Source organism: Lissotriton vulgaris, chromosome 9, assembly GCF_964263255.1.
Source record: "Lissotriton vulgaris chromosome 9, aLisVul1.2, whole genome shotgun sequence".
Classification (NCBI taxonomy): Eukaryota; Metazoa; Chordata; class Amphibia; order Caudata; family Salamandridae; genus Lissotriton; species Lissotriton vulgaris.
Genome location: NC_141697.1, coordinates 695,327,494 through 695,352,602, shown reverse-complemented (window position 1 = coordinate 695,352,602; position 25,109 = coordinate 695,327,494). Strand labels below are relative to the sequence as shown.

Genomic DNA, 25,109 nt, shown 5'->3' with positions numbered 1-25,109 from the left:
GCAAAAGTGACCAAAAAAACCGAAGGAAACACGAAGAAGAAGCGAGGAGCTAGCCTACCTGAAAGAGTGACTCCGGCGGTGAATCGTGGCTGAAACCGGCAAGCGGTGAGTGTGGAGTGTAAGCGCTAAGCAATAAAGTAAATCTGGTGAAAAGAAAGAAAAAACGGCCGAAATCTCGTTGAACACGAGATTCACGCGCGGCCATCTTGGAGTCATGCAGATTTGTCCAATCCCCTGCGAGGAATCAACGGCGGCCATTTTGAAGTCAGGCAGAAGACCTGAATGGCAAACAAGCACTGGTGAGTGCAAAAGGACTAACAAACAAGCACAGGCGAGTGCAACGGAAATAACAAAATAAGCACTGGTGAGTGCAACGAAGACAACAAACAAGCACTGGCGAGTGCAACGAAGATAGCAAACAAGCACTGGCAAGTGCAACGAAGATAGCAAACAAGCACTGGCGAGTGCAACGAAAACAACAAACAAGCACTGGCGAGTGCAACGAAGAAAGCAAACAAGCACTGGTGAGTGCAACGAAGACAGCAAACAAGCACTAACGAGTGCAACGAAAACAACAAACAAGCACTGGCGAGTGCAACGAAGACAACAAACAAGCACTGGCGAGTGCACCGAAGATAGCAAGCGAGCACTGGCGAGTGCAACGGAAACAACAAACAAGCACTGGCGAGTACAACGAAGACAGCAAACAAGCACTGGCGAGTGCAACGAAGATAGCAAACAAGCACTGGCGAGTGCAACAAGCAATAATAAAGAGACTGTAAGAGCAGTCAAGAACAGCAGAGTCAGAAAATGGCTGATCCAGCTCCCGTGAGTACGTTTGGGGCCTCATTTCTGCGCCGTCCAGAGTCCCTCGCTCTTGAATATGGCGGAGGCATGGGCTTGCGATGGCAAGAATGGATCAAAGATTTCACAGTCTACATGAAAGGGTCGAAGGTAACAGACGCCGAGGAGCACCTACTAACTCTCCAGAACCTGGTCTGTAAAGAAGTTGGACAAATCATTAAAGAATTGCCCACTGAGTCTGCTGGATCCTTTGAGAAAGTCTGTGAAGCACTCAACCGCAAGTTCCTACACAAAAGGAACGTTGACTTTGAGCAGTACACATTCAATCTAGCCACCCAAGAGAAAGGTGAATAAATAGGTGTATTCGTCACACGCCAGAGATGGTTGGCGAGATACTGTGAGTTCGACAAATTTTCCACCGAAGATGGAGTTCGACTAAGAATCATAGAAGGCTGCATCTCAGAACCACTGAGACGTAAACTGCTCAAGAAAAAGTACTCCTTAGAAGACATTGAAGAAATGACGAGAGTAGAGGAGCAAGCTGATGAACATGCAAAAAGGATGGAAACCGGAAGACGGGATAGACAAGAACAAGCATTCAGAACGCACTCTCGACAAGTGCATGGGTGATCCCCATCTCAAGTACTCTCCTCCAGATCAAAGACACAGCGTCAACAATCACACAATGGAAGCCACAGCACAAGATACACCAAGAGACGGTCTGACAAGCAACTGAAATGCTACAGATGCGGCTACGACTTCCTGCATACCGACGCATGCCCAGCACTAGGCCAACGATGCCGGAAGTGCGGCCGAGACAATCACTTCGAAAGCATGTGCGGGACACTGCATAAAAGTGATCAACGAGGACAACGCCGGCAACATCATCACTCAGACAATCGTCACATGTCAGAGCAGTCCAGGACAGACAAGACTCGTCCACTGGGCCGTCGCAATCGAGCTGCCGCTCTTGTCAGACATATCAATCTCAACGGTCATCATCACGAGAATCTCGATCTCTCTCAACGATCTCACAAGACCGAAATGAGTATATCTACTTTGTAGCTGACCCTGATCAGCTGAAGGAATATCCACGGTTAGACATCAAAGTTGGTTCTCACCCTACCAAATTTGTGCTGGACACTGGGGCATCGTTAAACTACCTGCCAGTAGCGGAATATCAACAAATGAGTCCACCACCAAAACTGGTCAACGCCCACGTACAGGTGTACACGTGGATGTCGAAGTAACCACTAACATGTCTAGGGAAGTTTGCAACCGATCTGTCTTACAAAGATCGCAAGATACAGGCCTACATACATGTCACCGAGGGGCCCGAGGCAGACTGCCTTCTGAGTTTGGCCACCGCTGAACGACTGAAACTGATTGACCTATTGTACAAAGTGGACGACAAACCGAACGTCATCCAAAAATTCCCCAAGCTCTTCCAAGGCCTCGGAAAGATGAAGAACTGCCACGTAAGACTGCATATCAACGGACAAATCTCACCAGTGGCACAACACCATCGAAATATCCACTTTCACCTACAAGAAGCCATCGAAAAGGAGCTACAAGAGCTATTAGAGGCCGATATCATAGAAAGAACAGATGGACCAACACCATGGGTCTCCCCTGTTGTTGTAGTCCCAAAGAAAGGAGAAGCCAACCGAGGTCGTCTATGCGTGGACATGAGAGCACCCAACACAGCAATAGAAAGAGAGACACATCCAGGTCCGCACATCAGTGACATGATAACGTCACTCAACGGAGCAAAAATATTTTCAAAATTAGACCTTAACAAAGGATACCACCAACTAGAACTACATGAGCGGTCAAGAAACATTACAACTTTTTCGACCCATCTGGGTCTGTTCAGGTACAAAAGACTAAGCTTTGGGGTGTCCTCAGCAGCAGAAATTTTCCAGGAAGTCATCAGGAGAACAATTCATCATATCCCACATGCACTAAACTACAGCGATGACATCCTAGTATACGGAGCAACTACTCAAGAACACGACAAAGCGCTAGATCGAGTCTGCCATGCACTAATTAAAGCCAACCTCACACTCAACCAGACAAAGTGTGAGTTCCACAAACCAACACAAAAAAATTTTGGGCACATATTCTCTGGGGATGGCATGAAACCAGACCCTGAAAAGGTAGCAGCGTTAAATGACACACCGAGCCCAGATAACATTGGTGATGTATGATCATTCCTAGGCATGGCCAGCTACTGCTCCAGATATATACCAGACTACGCCACAATAAGCCACCCACTGAGAGTACTGACCAAACAAGGACAACCATTTCAGTGGTCCTCCAAATGTGAGGAGGCGTTTAGAGAAATTAAGAGAGCTGTGGAGTTGGCTTACTTCAATCCAAAAAAGAAAACGGAGATAACAGTAGATGCTAGTCCCGTAGGACTGGGAGCAATCCTAGCACAATACGACAGAGAAGGAGACCTGCGACACATAGTGGCTTACGCTAGCAGGAGTCTAGAGTACACAGAGAGGGCACACTCCCAGCCAGAAAAGGAAAGCCTGGCTGTTGTGTGGGCATGTGAACATTTCCACATATTCATTTTTAGAAAACATTTCACTCTAGTCACTGATCATCAAGCACTAACAACAATCTTTGGAAACCAGTGAGCAAAAATGCCACCACGGATAGAGCGATGGGGCCTCAGGTTGCAGGAATACACATATACCATCATACACAAACCAGGAAAAGGTACAAATCCCGCAGACTACATGTCCAGACACCCCACCAAATGCAGCAAATCAGAAGAATCGATTGCAAACTAATACATTCATTTTGTAGTAGACCAAGCTAGACCTCCGGCCGTTCCGCTGGAAGCCATCTGTGAAGCGACACAAGCTGACGTTACCCTACAAGAAGTGAAACGCAGGATCAAGACCAACAGCTGGAGGCACTCACAGACCAGTGAACAAAACAACCAAGAGATGGCGGCATTCAAACACGTCCACGACGAACTGTCAATAGCGGCAAATGGTCTCATCTTAAGAGACATCAGAATAGTAATACCACGACCGCTTAGACAAGGGGTCATCAACCTGGTGCATGAAAGACAAAGGGGCATAGTAGCAACAAAAAGAGCACTCTGTGAAAGAGTCTGGTTTCCAACACTAGATCTGATGGTAGAGACGACTCTGAAAGATTGCCCACAATGTCAACTTGTGAGCCGTCCAGATCTCCCTGCACCACTACAAATGTCTCCACTACCGGAGGGTGTCTGGCAAAACATTGCCATTGACTTCTTTGGGCCAATCAAGTCGGGCCAATATGTCCTAGTCATCATGGACGAATACTCCCGATTCCCCTTCGACAACTATGCATATCCACGAAAGCGTCCAGCACCATACCAATCCTAGAAGAGGTCTTTGCTGCGTGGGGCATTCCTCAAGTGGTGAAGTCAGACAATGGGCCTCCATTCAACAGCCATGATTTTGCTGATTTTGCTCAACACCTCAACTTAAAGCACCGGAAGATCACACCTCTATGGCCTCAGACGAACAGAATTGTTGAACGCTTCATGACCACGATCAAGAGAGCTATTCAGCAAGCAGAACTAACAAGGAAGAACATTCAGACAGCACTGAACGAGGTGCTAAGAGCCTACCGAAACACGCCACATTCCACCACAGGCAAGTGCCCGCCACCTTCATGTTAGGACGACCGCTGCGTACAAGGCTGCCAATGATGAGTTCCTCAGAGAATGAACAATATCTCGACTCTGACCATGAAGAGATGGTGGCCATGGATAAGATAAAGAAAGAAAAGTTGAAGGACTATGCAGATGAACGGCGACATGCCGCTCCCACTGAAATTCAGGAAGGAGACTGGGTGCTGGCGCGGCAAAAGCAACACCGAAAGACTGACTGCAAATACCATGAGGTGCCTCTGAAATTGATACAACAAAACGGAACTATGATCACTGCGGAGGCTGACGGAAGGCGAATTACCCGCAATGTGACGTACTTCAAGAAGTGCCGCCCCAACGTCAAGGAACTACTGACTGAACCAAGAGTAGAGAAGGGAGAACCAGAGACACTACCACTTCACAGTCATGCACGGATAGAAACCACCAATGAGCGTGAGCGCGACAGCCCTGACCTCCATTCGCGCCCCAGATGGGTCATCACAAAACCATCCCGACTAATTGAAGAACTATAAGCAGAGACAGTTAATGACTGGAAAGAAAGGGTACCAACCATCTGCTTTTTTTTGTTCTGTTTTGTTTTATTTTTCGTTTGTTTACAGGGGGGGAGATGTAGTGATGTCCACAAGTGACTTAATGGAAAGGCACTAGGACCTGCCCGAGGGTGGACGAGGGCGGGTGGAAAGGGAGGAGCTGGGGGCTAGGAACGGCAGTTAGCCGTTAGCCCAGGACTGAGGGGGAAGCAAATAAAGAAGGTCTGTTCCAAAACCCTGTGTCCGTGTCTCTATATTGCGGTGGACACTACAATACCCTCATACACGGAAGAAGCCTGTGGCACGGGAGCTTCAAATGGCCTTTGACTTCCCTTTGGGTCAGTAACCAGTGCCCCTGATTGTCGTGTACATAAGCAGTGCAGCAGACACTAAACATAAGTCTTCCGCCTCGGAATGTGTATATTCTGCCAGCAGTAGTACCCACTATGTAGGGGCTAATGATGCACCCTTTACTAATATCTCTGTTCCTAGTACAGACTTCCAGTTTGTGCATTAAGTATGTCCTGTGCTAAGTGCAAATGCATCTGCACCATGTGTCACTGGATACCGGGAGCCTTGCTCTCTATGGGGTTGGCATCCAGCCGTAGTTCTCACTATGCACTTCCTGAACCCGAATCATATGGTCACAGAATTTGATCAGCATTTGTGTCAGTCTCTCTTCCTGTAACAATACACATGGGGCATGTGGCAATGCCACGGTCCATGCCCTGTGCCCCGTAACCATGCTGCAGTACCCAGTGGGCACAGTTTGTAAAGGGCATTGAATACTGGGCTGGCTTGTACCAAGCACCTCATCGCAAAGGCTGTTATGGCATACCCTGTTATACATTGGGCTACTATGTCAAGGGCATACTATATTGTAATCATATGTCTGCCTTTCTTTCTCCTGCAGATTTTTCACATAGTGAAAAATCTACATTAGTAAATAAAGCAGAGGGAAATGCACCTTGATTTCCAAGACTACTCCTGCAGATGTTTGTGAATTTCAAAATATCCCCACTCGTGGATGGATATCAAATGGAGTCAGTTTCCAGCCTCTATTCCAAATGTGGGTGGAAATTCTGGGAATAGGTATGAGTGGGTTTTTTGACAAGGGGTTGTGAATCAAGTCAAATGTTTCTCAGAGCCTGGGTTTGCAATGTCAAAGGGGCATATTAGCAAGAACCTCTTTAAAATGATCGCCGTTTGAGCGGCCGGAAACTGGCGCTAAAACAGCGATAATGGGCTTGCTAATAGGTGTTATAGAATTCCAATAGAAGCCCAGGTTAGATGTCCTGCACATATAACCCAGGCTTCTATTGGAATTCTATAACGCATATTAGCAAGCCCATTATCACCGTTTTAGCGGCAGTTTGCTGCCTCTAAAACGGCGATAATTTTAACGAGGTTCTTGCTAATATGCCCTAAAGACATGTTGGCGCCCTTATCTAGCCAACTCAGCTTTTTGCCTATGTCCCGCTTCACTGCCATGCTTGTGTCTGTTTTGCAGGCCGCAAGATTGCTTAGTTGGCCAAAAGAAATTAACAGTACTTAATTGCACCCAGAAAACTGTAATGCTTATTTTTTTGTCTACGCAGGGAAATCAATGACAAGAATCGATTATTCAGAGAAAATTCTGGAGTATTTATGTCAGCAAAACCAAGACCATCCCGTCAGGAAGGTAAGGCCGATCCCCTATTACATCAGTTTTTTAAAAAACATCTATTGAAATGTAAATTACGATAATAATGTGTTTCTGTGGCTTTTGCTACCGCCATATTGTAATTCCGTGGAGCTGTACATATAACTATTGGCACCAAAAATTAAAGGATGATAGGCTGGGGCTAGAATGTTATGTGTTGCCCCTCAGTTACACACAGGTCTTTGCACGAGGAGCAGTTAACCATTCGGGAGCCAGAAGTGCATAAAGTACTTGTAAGAACTTCCAAAAATAAATGTAATCTCCACAGGGATCAATAACTTGAACCCTAGTTAAGACTTGCACGGTACTGGTGACATGTTAAATTACCAGTGTCAGCTGCCGACCAATTCAACTGGTCGGGCAAGTTTTTGAGACACTAACAGGCGGTGAAAAAAGCCCAGCAGTGCCCTTAGGCCTAACCCCAAAGCTCTCAATCGTTGTCCATTTTTAGCAATGTTTCTAACGGGCAATGATTGAGAGCTCTGAAATTGAGACTGCACTGAAAGTTTAACACAATGTCTGTCAGTAGGTTAAAATAAATGTAAAAAAATAACTAAAAGATTCACTTACCTTCTGTCTCCCTCAGTGCTCCTCCGTCTCGTCATCAGTGGCTCCTCCAGAGCAGGCTCCAAGAGCCTCAGCCAATTCCTCTCTTCCAATCAAGAGGCTACTCTCATGCTGCACAGGCTGCATGACAGAAGCACCAGAACTGGCTGCAGCAGACTGGCTCCACACTCACTGAGGCACTGGGGGCCGATGATTGCTCTCCACCCGGCTGTCTAAGACAGATGGGCGGAGAGGCTTACACTGCGTGTGTCAGGGCTGGCCATCATCGCAAGACAGCTGGCCAAATTGACTTGCGCAGTGTAAAGTGATGGAGAGAACACATGGCTCGGGCTGGAGAAAGGGAAACATAAAATGACAATAAATTTAATTTATTACCATTTTATCTTTCACGTTTGCAGCACCAGCAGCAGTGGGGCAATGCTCTTCTGCCCAAATGAGGGGCCACGGCTGAAAATCACATGCAATTTTACTTTTACGGTTTAGCAAAAGTGCCCCAGAATTGTTCAGTGGAGAGTTTGACCCTGTGGAATGGGGAATTACTCAGTGGTACTGAGTTTTCTAGTTGTAAACCATTCTGAATCACCCTATTTAGACCCTAATTACAAGCTAAGGGGTAGATTTTTGCCCCCGATAAGTAGCAATACCACAGGGTTTGTTATTTATCAGGTGCAATAAATAATACTTATTATGAGTTCATGGGGAATAACATGTAAATATACAGATTTAGGTGTTTAACGCACCAAAATCCACATGATATGGTACATATTGCTTGTTTTCTCCTGTTAGATTTCGGCAGGGTTGACCTACCGAAATTTAACAAAAGTTGAGTTATTTAATGCATCCGATAATGTGTTAAATAACTTCAAACGCCTAATTCCGACCCATGCTTAAACAAAAGTTTATGCATGGGTTAGAATATTAGGGGAACCCACAATCGCGACCTTAATGTGGTTTTACAGCATATATTTGACCACTGCTCTCAACAGGCGATAAATGTACGCCCAGGTCTGTGAGTGGGAGGGTAAAGGAGGGTGGTCGAGGAGTAGGTTCGTGAATGGGGAGGTTTTTTGTTGAAGGAGGCGCATTCTATGCTCCCTGTTGGAAAAAAATGTGGATGAGGCTTAGTGGGAAAACTATGTTTCGCTCTCACAACCCCGGAAAACCGGGTGAAGAGAAACCAATCATCTTTTAATTATGCGGTACGAAATTAATGCATAAAAGCCTGGATCAATTTTATTCTGCATAACTTGCAATCAGGTCCTTGAGGGTCAAGCATGTTCTGAATGGGAACCTGTTAAAGTAGGCGTACTCATAGTAGGGCCAGCGGGCCGCCAGCGGCCCGGCAAGCGTTCCTTTGCGGCCCACGGACCTTGCAGACACTTGTACCTGTGCTTAAAAAAATAATTTATTAGTGTTAGCAAACACCGCCGCAACAGCGCTTGATTAAGAGGACTCCAGAGCAGAGGCTTTGTTGTATTTCACCTCTTAGCGCCCCTGCATCTCCACTCTGACAATCACTTCTCCCCCGGCCCCCACAGAGCAAAGTGGAGATGCTGGGGCGCTAAGAGGTGAAATACGACAAAGCCTCTGCTCTGTGGGGCTGAGCGAGCGGTGATTGTCAGAGTGAAGATGCAGGGGCGCTACAACAAAGCGCAAAAACATGTAAATGGTCTTTTAAAGACCTGCAAAGTACTTTGATGCGGCTGTCTGTGTGTGCTCGCTGAGGAAGCTGTCTCAGCCCGGGCTGAAGGCTGACACAGACAGACACACACACAGTGAGATGACAGAGGGGGAGGGAGAGGGAGGGCAGGAGGGAGAGGGAGGGCAGGAGGGAGAGGGAGGAGGGAGAGAGAGGGTAGGATGGAGAGGGAGGGCAGGAGGGAGAGAGAGGGCAAGAGGGAGAGAGAGATGGAGAGGGTGGGCCGGAGGGAGAGGGAGGGAGGAGGAGGGAGAGAGAGGGCAGGAGGGAGAGAGAGATGCAGAGGGAGGGCAGGAAGGAGAGAGAGGGCAGAAGGGAGAGAGAGGGCAGGAGGGAAAGGGAGGGCAGGAGGGAGAGGGATGGCAGGAGGGAGAGAGAGAGCAGGAGGGAGAGGGAGGGCAGGAGGGAGAGAGGGCAGGAGGGAGAGGGAGGGCAGGAGGCAGCGAGAGATGGAGAGGGAGGGCAGGAGGGAGAGAGAGATGGAGAGGAAAAGAGAGGGCAGGAGGGAGAGGCAGGGCAGGAGGGAGAGAGAGGGCAGGATGGAGAGGGAGGGCAGGAGGGAGAGAGAGGGCAGGAGGGAGAGAGAGATGCAGAGGGAGGGTAGGAGGGAGAGAGAGATGGAGAGGGAGAGAGAGGGCAGGAGGGAGATGGAGGGCAGGAGGGAAAGGGAGATGGAGAGGGAGGGCAGGAGGGCAGGAGGGAGAGAGAGATGGAGATGGAGAGAGAAGGCAGGAGGGAGAGGGATGGCTGGAGGGAGAGAGAGGCCAGAAGGGAGAGGAAGGGCAGGAGGGAGAGGGAGGGCAGGAGAGAGAGGGAGGGCAGGAGGGGGGAGAGATGGAGAGGAAGAGAGAGGGCAGGAGGTAGAGGGAGGGCAGGAGGGAGAGAGAGGCCAGAAGGGAGAGGGAGGGCAGGAGGGAGATGGAGGGCAGGAGGGAGAGGGAGGGCAGGAGGGAGGGCAGGAGGGAGAGGGAGGGCAGGAGGAAGAGGGAGGGCGGGATGGAGAGGGAGGGCAGGAGGGAAAGGGAGGGCAGGAGGGAGAGAGGGGGAGGGCAGGAGGGAGAGGGAGGGCAGGCTGGAGAGAGAGGGAGGGCAGGAGGGAGAGAGAGGGAGGGCAGGAGGGAGAGAGAGATGGAGAGGGGGCAGGAGGGAGCGAGATGTATGTATGCTGGGTCTGGTAGCTCAGTGGATGAAGGCATCTGCTGCAGGGACCTGTGTACAACCTCATGGTCACAAGTTTTCATTTTGCTTTAGCCCCGCCCCCTCTCCCTCTGACCCCGCCCCCACCAGTGCGTCCCTTGGCCACAAACCACACTGTAAATTTGGCCCCCGAGAGAAAGTTTGTGAGTACCCATGTGTTAAAGTAAGGTCAGCTGTGACTAAAGCTGCCCTGCTGCAGTTAGGGATACCGCCACTGATTTGGACCATGTAGTAGGAGACTTAGTTCTATATGACATTATCTGCATTATATATATCTAGACCAGTTAGCAAGATCACAGTGTGGCTGTGGTGATATCTGAGAAGATGGTCAAGCTGTGGAAGGGAGACAGTGGTTGCATATCACTCTCTTGCATAGTACATCCATGCACCACAGTGAACTCTTGTGGGTTTGTTGAATCAGGTGGGAGGTAGTATTTTAGTAGGGTGATTTATGGGCTATATCAATGCTGGGTTGACAACAGAGCATGGTGTTCTATTTAACCTTTCTGCCACAGTGTGGTAATTTAAGCTCTACCAAGTGTATTGTGGTTTTGGCCGTGCCTTTACGCTTGCCTTTTTCCATGTGGTTCGTTTTGCCTCCATAATGAATTGATCATTTTGTGGTAAAATAAAGTTTTTACATAAATGTGAACTTCTATTAGGCCTCCACTAAGGGCATCGGAGTGTATATATCTATTGCTGCTGTTGTTGCAATATTGATCAACCTGGTAATTAGCGAGTGTGCAAAAGGTAATTTCCCTCATTAGATTTCATTTGGTCATTCCAGCTGGAATTTAAAGAGGGAAAGATGCTTGTTAAATATTGGGGAAAGTGGATTTTGGTGCAGTAAGCACCAACATCTGCATTTAATGCTCCATTTCAAAGGTAAAACATATACGGCCACATGCATCAAAGTCCGGTTTTGCGATTCCTAATTTGCGATTCTTAGGGAATCGCAAATAAGGAATCGCAAAACGGGATGCATGATTGAAAGTGCATAAAATTTGCGATTCGGTAAAAATCGCAATTTTTACCGAATCGCAAATATTATGCGAATTCCAATTTGCGATTTCGCAATTCCCATTGATTCCTATGGGCCAAAAGGCCCATAGGAATCAATGGGAATCGCGAATTCGCAAATTAGAATTCGCAAAATGTTGATGCATTCCATGGGTGCAGGGGGGGTCCAAAGGACCCCCCCCTGCACCCCTGAAATGTATTTTGAAGTGCATGTTTCAAACACACATGTCCTAAGGACATGTGTGTCTGTAACATGACAGTGTTTTGAAATGCAATTTAGAGCATTTTAAAACATTTTCGCAAATTACCACGAGGTTCAACCTCATGGTAATTTGCACCCCCTAATTGCAAATTCGCAATTTTAAAATTAATCATGCATTGCTTTTAAGGAATCGCAAATTTGCGATTCCTTAAAAACAATCACATTTTTGGGATTCGCTAAAAATAGCGATTTCACCAAAAATGCTTGATGCATCCCAAAAACCAATTTAGGAATCGCAAACGGCCGAATTTTGCGATTCGCACCGTTTGCACTTCCTAAATAGGTTGATGCATGTGGCTGATAATAATAATGGCACTGGATACTTTCAGAAAGCATATTTGTGAGCTTTTATCAGGTGTGTTATCCAGGTAACTTGTAGTAAGGGCCATAATGTTTAACCAGTAATAAAAGGCTGTTCTTGTTTGTGTATCACACTTCAATGTGATGAAGTTCATTCTGCTTTTCTGCTTCATTCCTCAGCTTCAAACAGCAACATCCGTTCTACAATAATCCCCAACTTCAGACTTTATTTGGATACGTTGGAAACGTCAATAAAGGTAGACTTTTTAGAGTTACTATTTCACTGTTCTGTTACCCTCAAGCTCAGAGCCTGCCCTGCTCCCTGATGTGCTCCACAACCCGGTCCCCACCTCCAACTCTCAACGATCCCCACACTTCTATTTACTGCCTGCTCAAAGCACCACTTCCCCCTGCCAGCCCAGAGACTACTCTGCTCCTTGACGCCCTTACCACTCCTTGCCCCAACCCTCAGTGATCCCCCACTCCCATTTACAAATTGCAAAGTGCTTGTGATAAACAGGTACAAAATATAGTCCATTATTCACGCCGGAATAGGGATTCCCCTATCGTTTTTCTCCTGGCATAACCACGTGGGTTTGTTATTTACCACTCCCGGCAGAATAGCTTATAACAGCTGGATTTAGAGTACTGGTGCATCTGCCAGAAATCCTCAGACTTAAATCCAGCAAACTTGGTAAAGGGCTCATCTGCAGGTTAACCACTCAGTTCCAGGTTCTAAAGCTTTTTTAAGAAAATGTTTTTTGATTCTCTGCTTATATCAGTCGAAGTGAAATGTCAAGAGCCTAATTGTGGGATAATGTTTTTGGACCTTAATGAGAGCCTCTTCATTGTATTTTATTACATTGTTAGAGGCAAATTTGATGTGTTACATTCAGTTTCGAAGAACACTACCTACTTTTTTCTGTATCTGTCCATCCCTCATCCAATCACAAGTTCTAAATATTGCATATACTATCTTGTACAACAAGACAGCTCACACAGAAAAAGAAAAAGAAACAGGGAGGGATTTAGAGGTGGGTGCTAATTACAAGTTACCTAAAACATAAGGTGGAATTTGCTCACCTCAGCGCTCTTCCAGAATACGTCTTCAAATGTCATACAGATTGTGTGGTTGTACATAAAAAAACTTCCCATGAGTGTGAATACATAGCCAATCCTTCCAGATGTTGTATTCACTCAGTAAGTCAACAGTAGTGATACTGTCTCTCTAAAGATATCTATTTGATGGTTGTACTGTGTTCGTGTTTTGACTAGAAAATTTCCCATAGGAGGACTCCTGATTTGGAATCCATATGTTAAACCCTACCAAAATGAACCCTGCCTTTGATCTGGATATACCTAAATCTGTTACTCCTTTGAATAATTGTCTGGTTTATTGTCTCCCTCATTCTCAGATAATCCTACACAAAAAGTGTCCCTAAAGCTATTAAAACTTGCCTTCCACAAAGGACTGCCTCTCGAAGGCAATACTCATTAAATTCTAGTGAGATTAAGTTACCTTGGTATGCACATTTACTCTATCTCTAAGCTTGAACTAAGCTTTGTTGCCAATAGCTGAAAGAAGAGGCCTTGTATTTATTGTAAACAAAGACCTCATCAGTCTATGAGGCTATAATATGAAGAGTAACCTTCAGTCTCAAAAGGATTTGGGGCAACAGTTTCTATCCTGCCTGCTGTATTATAAAGCAATGCTTCAGAACATAGTAACTAATATTTGTATGTTACCTCTCTGACAGATGGTGATCAAGAGGCCACAGATAGTAAAAAACAACGATGCCTAAGCTGGAGACCACTTGACTTCGTGGCAACACTTCTTTGCAGCAAATGATGTCGCCCAATTAAGCACCTATATTTCAGTGCTACATACCTAATGAACATGGTAAATGTACCAACCCTCTGCCACGTAAATCTTTCCATGGGACGATGTGCCATAATCTACTGTGATTCTAATTGCTGCCAACAGATCATAGAAGGAATTCAAAAAGTTACCGAGATTAAAACTCACACTACAGGTTTAAAGGTTTTGTTAGATCACTTTCTATCAACAAGGCTTCTCTGTTTCCTCATGAGTGAACACCCACATTGAAGCTTGCGCAACCTACCCGTGAACGATCAAAACATACAGTCAAGAATACCACCATAATGGATACCACCATGGATGTATATCACTAGAAGACAGTTCACATCAGGCCAATTCAGATTGACCCTGGCATGGAGAAGAGGCACATGCTGAATGAAATTCAATTGGTTCACCTGCAGCAATCCGCCGCTACACTTAGCCTTTTCAGCAAGAAGGAAGCAAACAGGTTTTATTACAGTGACACTGAGCTATCACTGTCATGAAAATGACATCACTATGCAATGGTTTTGTGAAAATCAAATGAAATTTTATCATGACAGTGTGAAAGTGCTAGTATAATGTGTATAGGAGTGATGTGCTACTAAATACTGCCATACATAGAGATCTGCACCTGTGACAATCGTTGGGCACATGCTCTTTACCATGCCAAGATACTACTCTATCCCCTTGGGTTACAGATATTCAAAAATAGCCAAATTCTTAATCGGAATGCCATTTCATGTTCTTAGTGTTAGAAAAGGTTGTCACATTATATCTACAACCGGGAAGCCATTGGCTTCATAAATGTCCCCAGCCATGGTTAACAGCCCATATTAAACCAAGATTGCACTGGCAACTAAGAGAGGAATCCTGGCCGAGCAACAGACAAGGACATCTTGTCTTTTATACTCATATCGGTTTCTATTAGCAACTTTTGGTATCAGTAATCAGAGGGGTATTTCTGAGATGTGACAGGTTGATCTTATTTATAATATTTTGAACATGACAGATGCTTTGTTAAACCTTGACAATGTTGGCTTACTTCCAGGTCAACAATGCATATACAAGGACCTTTCATAATCTTACTAATTACACTGATCTATAGCTTTCATTTGGTTTGTTGAAACTTTATATATAGAACTGCATCACTGTTAAATCATATATTGCTTCAACATTTATCACAGGTTCACATTACATAATGATAACTCATAATCATTGTTTTAATTATTTATGCTAATTTATAGTTAAATAGAAATTGATAGAACATGCTGAAGATATAGTTTTATTCTTCCAGAAGTCTCGACAAATACCCACAACCATCCTAGACACAAATTATGTTTCATGTAATTTAACAATTAAGCCAATTTATCAAAACTAAAAATGTTTGGTGAATGAATACTGCAATTAATCAGTATTTTCTCTTTCCACGTCCGCAATATCCATGGCTAAGTCTAACCTAGCTACAAAGGATCCTTTGGGCAGCTGGAGCTTCAAAAGTGGCCCCACTCCTCCCCTTTGTGACCTCACTAAGCACTTGCCTTTGCTGTGTGTGCATGTGTATTAAATCAGAGATACATTGGAGTGAGCCAGGATAAACGGGTATTATTTATTTTGCACTATTTAGTGTACAAATTAACTAGTTAGTGTACAGAGGGTTTATGTATTTTTGTGTTTACCCAGCTTGTTATAGAATATTTTGTGGCCAGATTTTGCTAAATGGTTCAAAACAATAAGTCAGTAAAATTGAACCTAACTTTTGGGAAGTGTTTAGAATGTGTGAAGTGGGCATGAAAAAATATTACAGTGCAAAATTGGATTAAAAGCAAAAAGCGTGATGAAAATAATTCTTAAATCAACACAGTAGGATCTAATTCTGTAATGTTTTCAATAATCTGTTCTGTTAGACAAGCAGACCAACCATCTGTTAATTAGTCTTGGCTCCACTAGAACTATTAGCTTAAACATTGACATCTGGTATATTTTGTCATCACTACAAAAATACATGTAATTCTAAGGTATATTCATTCTAGATATACAATTATAAATCCTACTATTCTTCAACTGTTTATAATTAGTCAGGTCAGAGGAATGATGTGGCAAATGGAGAATTTTTCCATAGAGATACAGCTTGGGCACCTTTCACATTTTTGGTAATAGAATATTTAAAGACCGGGGTGTGGCTTGACGCTGACAGAAGATGACTATCTGCTGATTCAGCTCTGTGACACTGGGGAATGAATAGGACAATGACTGCAGTGAATTTATTTTCTACATACCAAAATTAAAAGATACCAAGGTGTGAGTCAATCCTTTCTTTAATTCCGAAACCGAATGCCTTTTGCATGAAACAACCAGCTTTCTCTTCAGGTCTGGTCTGCATGGATAGATTGCCAAATATATTTTTGACTTTGAAGCATTTCTGTTTTTCCCCTACTTTGTTTGCTTTAGATATCCATATTAAAAGCTCACTACTGCCTAAATTAATATGCTGTATAATTAAAAGGCAAATGCAGCCAGAGAGAAAATGTTCTTGACAAGATGTGGGTTATTCGAGCGGGTCAGGCCATAAATCTTCAACAGCAGAAGCCATATTTCTAGCTTCAAATGAAATACAAATTGGAATGAGTTTATACTGGAAACCAACCAGGAAAGAAAGGGATGCAATGTAAGAGTCAGCTTCTGGAGGGTCCTGTTGCCTTTTGAAAGGGGTTGCACTACTCAAATTTGTTATAGTCCTTTGTTTTTTGGATGTCAATGTGGCAATTGATTTTTTGCCTTTTGGCTGGCAACATGGCATTTTATTTGTGTGTATGCAAGTAAAAGGGCCTGAAATAAAATATATATTTTGTAAGCATCATTTATTTTTCCTTTTATTTTTCTGTTGTTACGCAAGTTTAGAGAATTACAAATGCCAAATACTCTTTTCATTTTCTGCTATCACTTTAGTCATCCTTTGTTGATTATACTTTTTCATTTTTATAAACTGAAAATCACTTTTATTCATTTGGATGGCCCTGGCTCAGTGAGAGCTGTTAATATCAACATGTTTCTGGGCATTACTTTCAGATTACTTAAGTTACTGCTGAGATGTGTTTGTGAGTAGCAGCCAGTGGACCCTCAAATTCTTAAATTTTTACCAACATTCTGTCAGCCAGTTTTCTGTATGGGCAAAACGAGACAATTTAAAATAACTAACACTACTTGTTCTTCTCAATCTTCTGGACATTCTTTGAACTCAGAAGGATCTTCTCCTGAAAATATGGAAGAACCTCATAATGTCAAGCCAAGTGCAAATGCCCCTTCCTCGTTACCAAAATTGGCTCTAGCAGTAAACACTTCCAGCTCTGTTATACCTAAAGTGTGGCTATTCTCTAGTGGCTCTATACATAAATGGTCTAAATGGTCTAAAAATGATCCTCCTTCACCCGTAAAACACCTTCTTCTATATGGAATTACTCATAGAAGAGATCAGCGCTTTGTGACCATGTATTGAAGAAACTAATAAGAGATTGCAAACCCCGAATGACACATAGTCTTGCCTGCAAAAAAGAGTGGCTGGTGCTGAAGAACCGGTGAGCAACCTAGAGGTCTCTAATGCAAATAGCAACAAAATGCAGTAACATTTATATTCTTCAAAAACAAGTGGCTGATTTAAAAAATGCAACCAAAGGGATAATCTCAGAATTTATGGCTTTCCGGAAGGATAAGAAGGTAGTAAAACTATTCAGTTTTTTCAAACCATTATACCTACGGTGTTAGACTTGCCATCATCAGTTTCTTTAAATATTTAACAAGCACATAGATAAGGGCATAAACTGAATTATCTAACAGGCCCTGAGGATGTTTTAGCAAAGAGTTTTAGCTCATCTTTCCTATCTTAAAGCAAACAGTGCATTATGGCAGGAGCCCCACCTTGTTGGTTGAAGCTTCAAACGTTCTGGTTGGGCAATGTTTTTTTTCCTTGCCAGATTTGTGGAAAAGAAACGGAGTGAGCATTCTATGTGCTGAACATCTTGACATCCAACCTTTATCTCAAGAGAGTGATGATGAGGGAAGATGAGTGACTGTTAAGTTACATATTAAGAATGTTGCTTTAAGCATTTTTAGTGTGTATGGTGCATCCCAAATTGACAATTCCTTTTGGTGTACAATTGCTCAAAAGTTAATGGAACATTCTGATGACATTTTAATACTTGGTGAAGACCAAAGCCAGATATCTGATCCTTTTCTTGACAGGAATTCTACATTTGCTTTTATCCCAAGTAAAATGCATAAACAATTTGTCTGTGCACTTACTCAGTGGTCACTTCTTAATGCACAGAGTCTGTGTAATAGTGCTTCAAGGGAGTACATCTTTTTTTCTTCCAGTCAATCACTCCCAGTCTAGAATTGATCATATATATGTATCAAGACATATATCAGAAACCTTAATCAATGCTGAGATTTGCACAATTCTAATATCCGATCATTCTCCTATCAGTATTTATCTCGATTTCTGATGTGCTCCGAATACAAACTGGCAATTGAGAATTAACAGTTCTCTTTTAATGGATGAATCCTTCACACACAGCTTTCAGAAAGTTGCTATTGAGTTCTTTAATCTTAACAAGTGATATTCCTATAAAAGTGGTTTGGGATTCCTTCAAGGGGACAGCTAGGGATTTCATAATCATCTACGTTTAAAATAGAAGAAGAATGCAAAATAGAGAATCATATAATATATGCATAGTATTAAAAAAGTAGAACATCAGTAATAATCATCTAAATTCAAACCATGCATGGAGGAAATTATAAAAGCCAAATTCCAGTTAGATTAAACTTCCAAAGGAAACTCTTCATCTTAGGCCCAGTGCGAAATGTAATGGTGGCCAGAAAAAAACTGGAAAACATTTGGCAAATTATCTCAAAATTAAAAAAGAAAGAACTAAGGTTGGATGTATTTTAAAGAATGTTAAAGACCATATATTTAAGGATGGTGATATTCCACATGGTCTCCCAATTTTATAACATCTTAATCACTCGTGAACTTATACTTCAAAGTGAGAGAATTGTGGAATATCTTGCCTCCATATAACCAAACACTGGAAAGAATATCAATGTTTATTCTTTGGAAATTAATATCTCTCCTGGGGAGATTACTAAAGTACTTCATTTAATTCAAAAAGGCAAAGCACCAGACTGAGATGGGTTTTCAATTGAACTCTATTTGTTTTTTCCCTCACATTCTAATCTCAAAAGAACATGATTTGCTTAATTACCATTCTAAAAAAGGGATAGCTCAAGCTACATTTCAAATTACATTGATTGTTGTATACCTCAAGGAGATAAAAATCCTTGATTCTGTAATAATTATAGATGAATACCCCTGGTTAATAATGATTATAAGTTATTTGTAAAAAGTGTATCGCCTTGCCAGATCTGTTGAAACAAGATCGATCTGTTTTTTTTCTTCTAAAGGTAGCGTTATCTCTGATAATCCAAGGTTATTTTTATAATATTTCAAGCAAATCCAATACTTATAGGTGTTCTTAGCCAGCAGTCGCACTTGATGCTGAAAAGCCTTTGATCTTATGAAATGGCCTTTTATTTTAAAAGGTCTTGAATTGGTTTGGCTTTGGTCCCGAAATTGTCAGTTTAATTTCAGTTTTGTATTCCTCAACATATCCTTCTATACTTGTCAATGGTTTAATTTACCTACCTTTCAAGATAAAGAGAGTAGTTAGGCAAGGGAGTCCTTTATCTCCTACATTTTTATATTGGCTCTTGAACCTTTTTTTAATCTAAAATAATTATGTATAAGGTTTCATTTATGATGAAAACCAAATCAAAGTATCTGTGTATGCTCCTATTAATTTCTAATCCAACTTGGTCACTTCTAGCTTTTCTTGATGAAGTGAACGATTTATCCCTAGTCTCAGGATACCAACTCTATATTGAAAAATGTGAAATACATTCTCTCAATAATTTTTTTTTTAAAGCATGATTTTATATCTTCTGGTTTTCATCGACGGCCACAAAAAAAATGTATTTGGGGCTCTGGTTCTCTAATTCTGTTTAAGGTGCAGCCAAAATGAACTTACAAGAAACTATTGCTAAGCTTATTATTAATGGGATGGAACCATGATTTATTTCCTTGGTGGGGATGTTTTGATTCTATTGAAAGGATGTTGGCTCCTGCTATTTGCTCTACCTACAATTCCTATAAATATACTATCTTACCTTTTCAAGAAAATTAATTCCTTACTCAGATCTTTACTGTGGAATAAAGGGAAACCATGTATGTCCTTACTGAACTTCAAAAAGACTAAACAGTATGGTGGAGTTAACTTTCTGGGTTTTCACACTTATCACAATGGTTTTCATTTGACAAATCGACTTATTGGCTATTAAAGAACACTGATTATGATTGCCTTCTATGGGCTAAGGTAGAAAAATATTTTAATTCTCCTTTTTCAATTAAATAATTCATATCTTTTCCCAACTACCCTAATATATACCCCGCAACCCATCCATTAAAACACATTTAGATTAATGTACCTCTTACTACTTCTATGTCTCAACGATAAAGATATATTTTTTAATTCCTCTATCTGGCATAATATATGTATTAAAATTAGAAATAGAACAATATTTTCTAGCAACCGTGAAGCGAGAAAGGGTTAATATAGGTTCATCAATTATTTAAGGGCAACACAGTGCTATCTTTCGCTGATGCACAACATATAATTACGTTACCAAATTCATATAAATGCAAATGTAACACTTCAGCAAAAATTGAATCTGCTATATATGCTAAACGTCGGATCACAAATCTAGTCACGATATTGGATAATCTCCTTTTTGATACTCTTCTTTCAAGGCCATCAACATCCACTCTACATAAAATTATTAAAACGTCTGATACTGAGAGGCAAAAATCACAGGTGGAACTGGAATGGTAAAAGGATCTCAATGTTAACTAGTCTGTTTTTCTCAAGAATCGAAAATCTACAAGACCAGCAAACACCACCAAATCTATGTTTTTGTATATAATAGACTTCTTATAGCTACTCAAATTTTGTCTAAAATAATTCCAAACCTACAATGGACTGTGATGAATGTAACACAGACTACAAACACTTACTATATAGTTGTCATTATACTCACCAGTTTTGGATTATGGTTGGAGTCCAGTTACATTCTGTATTTCAATCTAATGTTCCTTTTATCTATGCCAATCTGTTCCTAGCCAGCTTATCAGAAGACTAAAGTGATTGTTTGTTAAATATTAAAATAATTGATCTTATGTTAGCAGTTGCATTACAGCAAATGACCAAGAACTAAAAAAACATTTTGTTTCAAGCTTGGTGGTATGGAATATGTTAAAACCATAGATTTGATAGAGCTTATATTGCTTCTCTCTCACTTACTATGAAAAGGGAAACTCTATGGTCTCCTGTTACTATTCATCTAAATACCACAGCTATTGTGTATGCTTTAAATCAACCTTTGATTGAAGTTTTGCCTAAACCTCCTTGACAATCTTTAAGTCTGATTCTCAGTGAATGTTGTTTTATATATTATGTTCTAAGTTTATTGCTACACATGCTTCAATTCTCATTTACTCTCAAAAGCTCTACCTTAATTCCCCAATATTCAGTCATTTTTCCCTATCTTTACTTTTTATTTTTTATTTTTATGTTCTCTATAAATTCCTTAGTGATCATACACGAACATTTGTCTAGATTCCTTTCCTTACTTTTTTTAATCATTCATCGGTCTAAATGTATTATTCCAGATATGATGTTCTATTTTGCACTATCTTCCTTCTCAAAGCATAATTCTGTTGTTCATTACAGAATGTTTAATATCTTATATTTCATATAACTATAATCAATAAAGTTTTTCTAAAACTTAAAAGAATATATAAAAACACAGATTGTTTTGTGGTGTTATACCATGGTGATATCCTGTCAGTTCTCTATTCCACTCCCCCAAAACACTACTGTGAGAAAGTAATACTGTTGAAGAGAGCAATATATTAGGAGCCTCAATAAGGATCTCAGTTATAGTCGACCAGTTATTAAACCTGTAGCTCTCAAGTTACAAATACACAATTTAATTTCACAGGGATGTTACCCTGTGAGTTAAGTGGCTATCCTACAGCAGGGCACAAATATAACATCTTGATGTCCTCATCATTCAACCCAACTATGTTCTCATTGTGGGGTGTCTGCTGATTACACATCAGTACAACAATTTGCAAATCATTGTGCTTTTCACTTGTCCTGCTATCCAATCAAAATATTTATACATATTTTGTGGGAATTAAAAAAATGTAAATAGGAGGTGTATTTTCTGTTCCATACATAACATAGAAAACCTAAAACAAAAATTGGTGATGACCCAAGAAATATGATAGTGACTGTGATGTTTTAGAATATTGCAGGCTTTGCCTAGAAAGCAATGGAGGCTGATTAGCAGAGATCTGCTTTGCCCAGGAACCTGAGGCCCTCATAATTAGTTTGTCAGTGTTTTCAACTCCTGCATAAACGACTATTTGCACACTGGTTAGAATAATGAGTTGGGTGTTAGTTATCACATCCAGTAATTACTCGATGCATTAAATATCTCACCCTTCTCTTCCAGGGGATTCTCATCAAAGTCATAAGCATTAGAATATTCCCCCCCATTTGCGGGACCCCGGACATGCAACAATATATGTGCCCCACATATATATAACCAAATATATACATATACATAGATATAAAAATAAGCAACTGCAGCCTCATAAACATCAGAGCTGAATCATGATGTAAGGACTTCCCATCATAACATGAAAAACATGCATTATAAATAGGGAAAAACAACAATGAAATATGTTTTGAAACTGTTTTAATGCTCAGCAGACAGCAGAAAATCTCATAAGGAACTGAAAGCATAGACAGCTCCCAGGCTGCATTGCAAACCACAGTCTAAAAAGACTGAAAAGCTAACTTATAGCAACATAGAGATAAACTGATGCGTTGCCTTTAAGGCACTCCTGACCCCCAGCTTCCCATCATGCCTCAGGGGTGACAGTTAGGTCAGTTGTTCTTTCCGGCTCCTTCAGAAAGGATCCTGGCAACACAGCTCCTCTTCTTTCCGATTTTTGTCAGAAATTCTCTTCACTTTTCACAACTTTTTTACCTTACTTCGATGTTTTTCATCCATTGAAGTAAGGAACTGTCCTTTTTTGACAGTTTTGGGTATTTTTTACATCTTAAAATGCCATCTCTTTTGGACTCCTGCCCTTCTTGTGGTAAAGAGAAGGCCAATACAGACTCTCATGAGGTCTGTATACTTTTACTACCTGAGGATCATGACCCTAAAACCTGTCCTCACTGCCAAACCATGTCCAAGAGAACTCTGAAGGACAGGGAAAGAATTTGCCTGTATGGCCTGGCAGAATCATCTAGAGGAAGGTCTCCGGTGAGGAAGGGCTCCAAGAGGTCTATAACGCCATCTAGAAGCAAGACCTTACGTCCTTCAACAGCAGTGTCGGGCTCAGCGCTGAGAGATCTACCGGTGGGGTCATTTATCCAAGAAAAGACCTACGACAGTGGGCTCGCTGGCGAGAAGAAAGAGTCACTCAGGTACGTCATCGACGTCGAAGATTCGTGATCCTCCGCCGTCATCAACCCGGCGACAATCGGCGTCGAGGAACAGAAGCCCTCCACCATGGTCAACCCGGCAACGATCGGCGTCGAGGAGCATCACCCCTCTGCTGTCGTCAACCCGGCGATGATCGGCGTCGGGGAGTAGCACCCCTCCGCCGTCGTCAAGCCGGCGACGATCGGCTTCGAGGACTAGAGGCCCTCTGCCGTCATCGACACGGCATTCAGAGTAGAGAGCAGGTTCCCCTCCGTCGTCGCAGATCCATCAGCGATCGACGTCGAGAGCCAAGAGCCCTCCGCCGTCATCAACTCGGCGACGATCGGCATCGAGGATGAGCTCTCCGTCGTCTTGACGGCGTTCAGCGTCGAGGTCGGATACCCCTCCGCCGTCGTCTCGAAGACCTTCGACGTTGAGATTAGACACTGCTCTGCTGTCGTCTCAGCGACACTTGGCATCGAGAGAGAGAGAAGTCCTCCGCCGTCGGCCTTACGCCGACGTGCGACGTCGAGGCATCAGCATCCTTTACATGCTTCACACCGACACCGGTCGCCGTCGAGACAACGTTCGACATCCAGTAGAAGGGAGGTCCAGGCAGCGTTGACTCCGGCGTCGAGAAGTCAAGATCCAAGGAGATCGATGTCTAGAATGCCTGCTGGTTTGGCGTCGAGGGGCTAATGCCCGATGTCGAGACCTGCCTCAGTGAGATCTAGAGGAGGATCAGTGGTCCTGGTGACCGAGTCAGCTTCACGCCATTCTTCTTCTCACTCTTCCAGGCGAGCTTCTGCAAGATCAGCCTCTCCGGAAGCTAGAAGTCCTGTCCATAAGTCTCCATCGCATCAAAAGGAGGCTCCTTCTGCAGCTCGGTTATCCCCAAGATGGCAACTTCCTTTGCATCATTGGCAGGATTCAGGTGTGAGAAGGCGAATGCAGGAGTATGCCAGTCCTGTTCACAGGTCTCCTCTACAAAGACTGGTGGAAAAAGTGGACAGGGAGAGCTCTCCTAGACGTAGAGCCCACACGGAGAGATCCCGTGAGGGAAGGCACTTTAGATCACGTTCCCCCAGACGGGAGGAACGCAGGGACAGATCACGGGGAAGGAGGCACAGTGCCCATCGCAGAAGTAGAAGAACACCATCTACTTCCTCTACTTCCTCTACCCGCTCATCTAAGAGGGATTATTCCCCCACGCTATCGGACAGCCCTATCTCTAGGGTCTCTACAATAGATGACATTAATACCTACCATGAGGTTCTGCAGAGAGGGGCCCAGAAACTCAACATTGAGATGTCTGTCCCTCAAATAGCAACGACAGTGATCTTCGAGACTCTTCCTCAGAAGACTTCATCTCGACCATTGCTCCCCTTGGTTCCAGAAATTCTTGACCCAGTCATGGACACCTTTCTGTCTACAGCTACCATTAAGGCGGTGTCAGCTTGCATCCAAAAGAAATACAAGCCGGCTGCCTCGGACCCGGTCTTCCATAAGACGGATCCATCTGAAGACTCGGTGATCGTAGCCGCAGCACGAAAAACACATGCTGTCACTGCTACTTCCTCGGTTCCACCGGATAAAGAAAGCAGGTCACAGGACTCATGGGGTCGCAAGGTCTGCAATTCTGCGGCTTCCAGCCTGAAGGTCTCCAGCGGGCTGCGTTGTTAGGCCGTTACGACAGAGCTTTATGGGATTCTTTGGAACGCTTCATAGAATAGCGGCGGATGGTGCTGCCCTATCGGCGTACTCTTACGCACATGGAATATGTGCAAGGAGATCATCCTGGTTGAGATTGACAGGCCTCAAACCGGATTCGCCGCAGAGAATCTTGAACCTCCCATTCTCTGGTTCCTCTCTC

General features: G+C 43.0%; 1 protein-coding gene across 1 annotated transcript in view; it reads left to right on the top strand.

The window, feature by feature from the left end:
• LOC147692124 (mucin-12-like) overlaps positions 1-16,403 on the top strand; it is a 587,862-nt gene extending 571,459 nt beyond the window's left edge. Inside the window, exons 15-17 of the mRNA XM_086936740.1 lie at positions 6,615-6,697; positions 11,944-12,020; positions 13,521-16,403. Of these exons, the coding sequence (XP_086792866.1) occupies positions 6,615-6,697; positions 11,944-12,020; positions 13,521-13,565 (205 nt within the window). The 3' untranslated portion in view covers positions 13,566-16,403. The remainder of the gene's footprint in view (positions 1-6,614; positions 6,698-11,943; positions 12,021-13,520) is intronic.
• Positions 16,404-25,109: the final 8,706 nt, after the last annotated feature.